At 42.3% G+C, this 9,332-nt stretch overlaps 1 protein-coding gene across 2 annotated transcripts in view; it reads right to left on the reverse strand.

The window, feature by feature from the left end:
• Positions 1-7,961, reverse strand: part of LOC122406493 (neurogenic protein mastermind-like) — a 157,380-nt gene extending 149,419 nt beyond the window's left edge. For both annotated transcript variants that reach the window (XM_043411970.1, XM_043411969.1), the window contains exon 1: positions 6,056-7,961. In XM_043411970.1, the coding sequence (XP_043267905.1) occupies positions 6,056-6,532 (477 nt within the window). In that variant the 5' untranslated portion in view covers positions 6,533-7,961. The remainder of the gene's footprint in view (positions 1-6,055) is intronic.
• Positions 7,962-9,332: the final 1,371 nt, after the last annotated feature.

The following is a 9,332-nucleotide window of genomic DNA, read 5'->3' on the forward strand; positions in this document are numbered from 1 at the left end:
ACCGCGCTCTCACTCTCGATATGGACACTTTATTATGTGCGCGCGTATATACTAAATTTTCGCGAATAATGTCTGGATGAGCTCTGGTCGAAATCGAGGAGACTCGATCTCTCGAGGCTATATGGAATTTATTATTTTAACATGAATTTTTATTGGAATGGAACAACACGATCTTCAGAGACGGAAGACCGGGAAAAAATACAGAGTTGCGTCGAAAAATATCCACGCGCCATGAGAATTGAGGACGACACGTAAGCTTGTGTTTATAATCGATCAATACTTCGTTATCGAGCTTCACGGAGTAGAAGAATTTTATTGACAATCGAGGCCCCCCCGAACGAATTTTGTGCGAATATGGGGAATTAAGGGGGAATCTAATGAAAAACGAAAATTCAAACTTTGAGAATTGATATTTGGAAATATGCTAGAAACTTACAGCGTGGATCTACAGCGCGTCTATTTGTCGAGAAAACAATTCTATGTACTTTCGTAAGAATTAATAAATATTATGATATAGAACCCTGCTCCTATGGCACCATAGTAATTTTTATTGGAATTTTCTCTGCGTGTAGGCTCTTATGACGGGCACACTCCCTGTGCGACGATTTGAATTTAATGAAACAGAATCCTCCCAACTTTGAAGAACCAAAAACGAGAATAAGCAAATATAATATTTTTAGAAGTCAATGATGTCTCGAGAAAGCCTCGTTACCGGTGAACATCACTTGGGAATGGAAAAAGAAAAACACTTATTTGAGGTTAACGAGTAATAACGACACAAACAGTGGAAGGTAAAATGGCTGTTTTCACATTATTAAAATAAGTTACAAAAAATGTTAATAATTGCGAGAGTAAATTTGAAGCATTTCTTTCATCATAAAAACAGGAAAAAAGTTCAACTGTTTTTTTGAATGACAAGCAACGCACGATCTTCTCCTTAAATTCGTCACAACTCGACAAACGCCGGAGTTATTTCTCAACGTAATCAGCTCGCGTACGCGAATACGTTGAGAATGAAAATAATAAGCTTTAAAAATGTTTGAGAACTTGGACGCGGACGTTTTTTATCGGGTGAACCATTTGTTATAGGTGCTAGGAGGTTTGACGTCATGTAGAAATAACATCGCATACATGTCCGCGTCGCGCTCGTTTCGCTTGTATAGCATTGACGTAATTTCGAGGTCTAGCGCACGTTAGTTCGAACGTAAATACATGTAGTCATGTACACGTACGTACATAAAGTTCGGACGTACAATATCCACTGATATACACACACATATTTTTGTACATATAGATGCGGGAGGAAAATGCGAGAGGGAGAGAGAACGAGAGAGGGAAAGCAAAGGTTCTACGTAACGATCGACCTACGTTCGTCGACAACCCCACGTTCTTCACCCTCGCCTCAAGAACGCCTTCTAATCCGCCAACGAGCTCATAACCTTACCATTCTCGCCCTCGAACGACGAAAACCTCTAATCACTCCATTCCTGACGTATCACGTCAGCGGAGAGACTTTCGTTAACAATTATCGGGAAACTCGTTTGATAAACGATTCTTGTTGAATTTAACCGGGGCTCGGGAGCATTATTACGACACCGAAGTTTTCAACGTTGGAGTCGAACGTTGAAAACTACAAATTGCAAATTCGGCAGCAGACGACGAAATTGGTTGGAGAATTACTGGAATTATTGGAGAGCTTTTTTATATTATTTGCGTTGCAAACTTCATTGTGTAAGCATTTTTCTTCTGAGAGACTCCACTGTTCGTGGGTACGAAACTCGCGATATTTTTACGCAATGTTTGAGGCCGTCTACGCTTTTGTTTTAATCTTTTTTCTTTGAATTTAAGGTATATCATGCCCGAAAGATCGTATTTTATCGGTGTCTAAATTGGATCGATTTTTATTCCCTAATTAAAGATATAATCACTTTAAATTAATGTCAGAGTTATTAATTTGAAATTGTAAATACATTTTTTCAACTAATGTTTTTGACGAATGGATTGACAAGCCATTAATTGAACCCAAAATTTCATTCGTAATAATTGATGCGTAATAAATTGTGTTCAGTTAATTCACTCGTTCAATCTCAATCAGAAGCGAATACTAACGTTTTGCTCATTCCTGTAAAAACTGTCGGGTGAATTTAATTCGTCCAATTACTCTTGCAATCACGTTACATCATTCCGGCGATGGTGCTACACTCAAAGTCTTAATTACTTAGGACTGCAACTCGTGCTACGACTGGCCTGAAGTCACATTTGCCTCGGTCAGCACACGGAAAAATCTCCAATTCCATCTCCAAAAAAAAGAGAGAGAGTGAACTTGATCACGAGCTCGTCAATGAATCCGAAAGGTTCCCCTCGAACTTATCGAAACAATGGAGAAATCGTGGCACTTTCCCGATGCCAAAGTGACCGGTTAACTCAAGACCTGAAAGAAGGATCGTCCGCAGGTGGTGCGCACAAAAATTTCGAACAACTCGAGGGTGGCGTCGCAGAGGTTTTCATGATTTTTCCTGAGATCTCGAGCTCGGAACGCAGGCAGCCAACGTCCGAAGCGTTTCGTCGCAGCACTCCCCTTTAAACCTGTGCTCGGTGCGAACACACAACTGCGTGTATAGTATTTATAAATACGTGAATAGGTACATTATAATATTGTACGAGAGATCGAGGTTCCTCTGTCGCAGGGAGGACAACCGGTCATTGTAACGGTTCAGGTATATCGCACTTACGCTACAGTGACACTGCGTTATAGTTATACTGCGGGGTTGAAAATCAGGACACGCGGCAGCAGCAGGCGCCGCAGGTTGAGCATGACGTCGTCATCAGACGTTGCTGCGGGACGATCGGAGTTGCCGTCCAGTCAGCGTGTACATACATTTGCGAATGGTATTAAAGTGTTAATCGTCGGAGGGCGCAGCGATGCTTTTGATATTTCCTGAATTTCGTTATTTTTCAGTATGTTTTTCGGGCTTTTATCAAACGCTTGATTTTTGCGATAAATTAAGGCAATTTCATTGTATTTCGAAGCAAACTCCAACGGGGCAGAATTTAGTGCGCGCGCGCGTGCGCGGGTACGCGCGAGCGTGCGTCGGGATCGGAAAAATTGGCGGTGAGCAATAAACGCTGGGACACCCGGTGAGCCCCGAGGACGCAGGTACTTTTTCCGACTCGAAAACCCGCGGTAAGGACATTTCTCAGCTCGCTTCGGACAAATTGAAAGGCTCGTTATTTCTCGAACCGATTTAATATTCGTTCGGACACGCTCGCGATTACGACTCTCCGAGATACTCGACGACGGCATGTGCGCGCGGCTGATTGTGATCGATGAGAAAAAACAGTTCTCGCGCCTCGTTCGGCGAGACGCTCCTCTCCTCTTCACAACCTCTTTAGATCTCGGTTTATCTTATTCTCTCGAGTATCAAGGATTTCACAGAATTCCGCGTTATTACTCAGCCACGAATGCGCGTACAGGTCGCTCGTGGCAAATAAAAGTCTCGGGCGAGCGAGCCCGAACATCACGAAATACGCTGAGAGTTAGCGAACTCAAAAGAATCTGACGTTGGACGTTGTTCCGGCACGGAAACCGCTTCATTCTTTCGAGATAGACGATTATTCGGAAAAATCGTAAAACAGACACGAATTTTCAAACCTTCATTCAGGTATGAAAAAAATCTCGAGTGAATAGGAACGAAGGGCCGCTCGGAGGAATTGGCCTGAAAAATATCTCATTCACTTCGGGAACAACCGCCGGGCATATAAATTTCGTTACGAATATGGAAAAAGGGAAATAACGAAGGCAGTCAAGTTCGCTGCGCAGACGCGAGTTTCTTCGAGAAATAAGAAATTCGGTGAAACATTTCAAGGCGAGAATGCAAGTGGATGGAAGAAATGTGTGAAAAAAACAGCAACACCGAATGAGAGAAAAAATGGTGCTAGGGACGCCGTCGCGGAGAACCGTGCGTTATGAGACCAATAACGAGAACTGCTCCACGTATAAAACAGTCTCTTGTTTACAGCGCGCGATTATCCCTGAACGCTCCAAGGTGAGGAGGGACACGCTCGGACGTTTACTTCTCTCGTTACACAAGGAACGAAGAAATCTCGCTCAGCGGAGCAGCCGGAGAGCCGGCCCCCGCGAGAGCCTCGACGAACGTTACACGTCGCGCAGTGAGATTGAGGAAAATCATTCGCACGTGTACACAAAACGTGTGTAATCGTAAAAAACGGAGAATGAAGAAAATGATTTAAATTTTCTCACGATTTCGACGAGGTTGCCTCATTTATTCTGTTTATATGCCATTTTCTGTTACAAGAACGATTCGAGTTTCGAAATCAGATCGAAAGATCCTAATTACCAAAAATTCGAGACCAATCGTCTCGGTTTCGGGTCTCTATTTTGCTTTTTTTATTCTTATTTTTCATCAATCGCGCCTCGATATTTGTACGTAGAAGCGTAAGAATCCTATCTGGTTACAGTGCACCATTTTCACTTCCGTCCCCGATGCCCCATGAGCCCGGGTGCGAGAAACCGAGAGTCTCTGTGAGAGCACGGTGTAGTTTGTAAGTTGTGCTCTCAAACGCCCCGTGGTGGGGAGAAGCGGGCCGAAGCCAGTGACTCTCATTCCGAGAAGGCGAGCGCGACGAGAAAACAACACGAGAAACGTTTACGATTCACGACCGTACGGGAAGCAGCCACGGTGGATCGTCCCGTTCCAATAAACTCTCCGGGTGACCACGTGTCTTTTTTTCATTATACAAACGACATTATTCATGAACGATGAAACGAGTTTGTTTCGGATTATGAGACGCCGCTTTCGGAATACCCCTCGCAAACAGAGTTTTTCTTCCATCTCATTTCTACGTAGTTTCGATTCGAATGGTCGACGGAATTAAATTTCGTTATGTTTCAACTAAAGATCGAGGAGTGACAACTGAAGCGCCAAAGAAATGGGGCGATTCGATTGATCTGGATAGAATTTTTTGTATTTAATCGGCATTTCTGTTGAAGCGTAATTTTGTGGCTCAACTCACGAGGACAGGAAAACATTCGTGCAGCTTAATTTTCTCGCACAAAACGAAAATCACAATGTCACATTTTTTTACACTGAGATTTTGACGACTCTAATAGAAAGATTTCCGTGCTCGATTGATGCGAGGGAACAAAAAACACTTCCACTGTGGAATTGTCTTCGCGGAGGTATAGCGCTGCGAATTATTTTATAATTTCTCGGAAATACATTCCTGAGAAAATGTGTACACATTGATTCTGAGAAATGAAAGCTCGCCGAGCGAATTTGTCCCGTTCTTGTTATTGAAGATTAAGGAATATACCGTGAGCAAAACTTTTCTAAGGGATTAGCAGGAACAACGTTGTTCAACATATTTAAATCATTGTCTGTTTCAAATTAAATTAATTTTACATTGCGAACAATTATTTCCAACGATTAAACAAATTTTAGCTCCCTGTAATGCGAGTTGAAGCGTTTTTATTAAATCGTTTCGGTGCGAACGTTTGATTACTGGAAATCTGATCTTCGTTATCAGATACAGAAATCCGGATGGTAAACGATGAAAGGAGAATAAATTTATCGATATTTAACGTAGTCGAGGGTCTTCAACGTCTCAAGTACTGTTAAAATTCGTTTCGTGTTTCCCTTTTGTCAGACTCTGCGTTTGATCAGTGGATGAAAGGCTGAAATTCAGTAATTAAGGTTCACGTAAAATTGTTCATTATATTCAAGGCCCAAAGTCTTCATTTATGCACGGAATAATAATAGTTTGCCTTAATTATAGACACAGCCAATGAGGCATGTAATTAAACTGGAAATCTCTTAAGTATTTCTCAATGTTTATTTTTTGCAGATTCAAACCAGAAAAGTGGTTGAAAATATTCATATTTAAAAAAATTCATCGCCTGCTGACTGAATTCATAAATTTATTGTTATTTTTGTATTGTTATCGAGAGATGTCAAGAGATTTATAAAAAAAATGACATGAAAATGACAAGCGACATTTACGAGGAAAAAAGAAATTTCGCAATTGAAAGACTCACCACGTGAACGTTGGACAATCCGACATTCTCGTTCTGCTTCTTGTCGGTCTTCTTGGCCTGTCTTTTGTTCTTGTTTTCGAGGAAACGTTGTTTGAGTACGAGAGTGTCCTGAATATTTTGTTCACAAAGGCCGTTGAAGCTTTGATCAAATCGAGGTATGCAGTCGGTTTGACGTCTACGGTAGCCGGTGATTCGTCTCCTAAGACGATCGACGACGGCTTGTCTTTTGGGGGTGAGTACTTCACCCATACCCGGCGCTTGTCCCATTTGTTGTTGTAATTGTAACTGCTGATGATTGGTAAGACTCAATTGAGGAGGACCGGAATTCAAATCCAAAACGGGATGCAAGGGCGATTGATTGTTTAAACGTTGTTGCAAGTTCAAATTATGACCCTGCACGGCGCCCGTGCATACGTTGACGCCGGTGCCGGGGGGGCCTTGCGGGGGCTGCCGGGGCAAAAGCCCCCCGGCCTCCATACAGCCCCCTAAATCCACCACAGGGTAAGCCAGCTCAGTGACAATCGCTGACTAATAAGTGGCCTCCGTTGCCCCCACTGTTTTTCCTCACTGCTTTTCGATCACTCAACAACACATTCAAATATTCTTCCTTTTTTGTACAGACACCACTTTTCTTCGTAGCGAACAATAATCCTCTCGCTGCGATCTTTTTGTTACCAATCAAACACTTTTCTTTAAACCCGAACGCGTCTGACCCCGCTAATTCGATATTACCGAGCAGCATTATCTTTTTATTGTAACCACAATGAGCCGTCCTCACTCTCGTCTCCCTCATGGAAAACATCTAAGAGGCAAACGCTTCGTTCCTCACTATTTCTTTCGTTATGCACACACATGTGTATACTTGCGTACACGGTAGATGTGTATCGATCGGGAATAAATGTATTTTTATTGTTTCAATAATATATTTCACTTTTTCCACTGCATGGGAGTTTCATTTGACGCGATAAAATACGTTTGTGGAATGCTCCATGTTTATTTTTCGCTCATCCAAACGCGCCAACACTTTTCGCTGTTTCACGTTCGTTGAACGACTTTCATCGACAAACACGTGCACAATAATGTGCACGCCGCTTTTTTTTTCACTTTTAATTTTTTCCTGTTCGAAAACACGACTATGTAAACTCGAGAATCCTTGTGTATACCCCCACCCCTCCCTTGCGACGCCGCCAGCAGTGGCGACACCAACTTCAACTCACTGTCACTCGTCCACAATTTGCTTCACTTTTTCCTGCGATCTTTTTCTCAAGTCACCGAATCCTTTCATCGTGAGTTATTCCATTGCTCACGCAATCATCGGAACACCGAGACTAAAGTGATAACATATTATCGAGCTTGTAATAATAAATAAAATCTTCAGATAGCGAGAAATAAATGTTTGGAGGCGCCAATATTCGTAAACGCGCTTGCGCCCTTCGCTCGTGCACCCTTTCGCGTTTGTGTACACCGTATTTTAATGCGTTATGACATTCCTAAAGTGAACTACGATAACTCTACGTCACACTTCAATTTTTGGCATTTTCATACGACAAAAGTTTTTAACATTAAACATCATTGAGAAACCAGAAGAAACACGCTGCCCACGCTTTAGATCGTTCTCTGTTTGCACCACTCTATTCGTGTTTTTCCCTTACACGCGATCCTTCGTATAACCTCGAAATGTTCGTTTTGTAAACGGAGTAACTGAAAGGAAAACACAAGCACATAAACAAATAGCGAAAGCGTAACGACGATCGGACTATTCCTCGCATTTGCGAGTAAAATACCGAAATAATTGTTCTCTTATTTTGATTTTGTTTTTTTTTGTTTATTCGGTCCCGGTTTACGAAACGAAAACGTTGAAAAGATCGACGCTCACGCACGAGATCGAGCTTTACGGCCGCGATCGCCGGGCTAGACTAAGTCCTCGATAAGAGAGCCCGCGCGCTCAACGGAGCAGCGCTCTCTTGCCCCCGTGAAGAACCCGCTGTTGCGGCGGGAGGGAGCGAGACGAGCGTGACGAGACTGAAACGCCTGTGAATCAGACAAAGAGAGAACGAGACTGAGGGGAAGAAAGAGAGAACGAGGGGAACACAGTGGGGGCACGCACGAGCGGCCATGCGGCCTTTCGCCGCTTTTATCGGCTATACTACTCGTGTCGGGGAACCGAGAGTCCCCGAGCCCCCTTCCTCCGTCCTTGCCTGTCCCATCCCCCCTACGAATAACGCAACACGACTTGCAGAGGGTCCCAAGGTATTGTATACACAAAATATACTGTATTTATATTTTACCATAAGAGTTCCCCGCTCCACTGCGAGCTCGACATTTTTTTCAAATAAATAAATATATATTTCTTCCACTTTGTCAAACTCAGCTCCACGTTACACTTCAAAATATTTCAAGTTTCACTTATAAGCAGTTTATACATTTTTCGGTCCTGAAAAATATCTCAAGTGGGCATTAGTCACTCGAATTCTCATCTGATCCTAATGCATCCGGTTATCGTTTCCCGGAGATTCTGACATGAGTCAAACTTTTACTTCTTTGCGTTAACCTAAATTTAGAATCAACGTTTAAAAAAATCATCGATAATTCCAATTTTCTCTGCGAACTCAATACCATTGTGGATTATGGATTTAATGTTATAGTTGAAGCCGGAGCTGAATCGTCAAAGTACTTCGACGAAATGAAGCCTCGAAGGTTCCAGTTTAACAGCGCCGCCATGCATATAGCTATAAAATTCGATCAACCTTAAGATCAAAATAAACTATTACGGAACAAATGAGCCATGAATCAATGTGAAAATAATTAACCTAGTCCACCATCCCGCCATTTTTGATTGCTCCGGAATACGATTTTACGTTGTCCGTTCTTGAAACTCCGAACATATTCTAGCCCGTGAGTAAATCTACATATTTTTTTATGCTACCACTTCGTATACATGCGAGACCTGATCCGCCGTAGAATGCAAAAAAAAATCGAAATTTTTGAATGATATCGAAATTCATAATTTTATAAAGAACGTAAAAATACAAATTTTCCCGTGTTTAACCTCCAAATTACACTAGAATCTGTGATCGCCCGATTCAAATTCTCGATGTTACGAATCAATAAATGTAAACCGAAATATTACTGACGAAATAAATCGTTCTATTGAAGCAAACGAAATACACGAAAAGCATGTCGAAAAGTTACCCGCCAGAAAAGATGAATTTATTCAAAACTCCCGTGCCTGATCGAGGCGCTTCTCTCTGGCTCGTTGAAAATGTCACAACAGGTA

Source organism: Venturia canescens, chromosome 2 (assembly GCF_019457755.1).
Source record: "Venturia canescens isolate UGA chromosome 2, ASM1945775v1, whole genome shotgun sequence".
NCBI classification, from domain to species: domain Eukaryota; kingdom Metazoa; phylum Arthropoda; class Insecta; order Hymenoptera; family Ichneumonidae; genus Venturia; species Venturia canescens.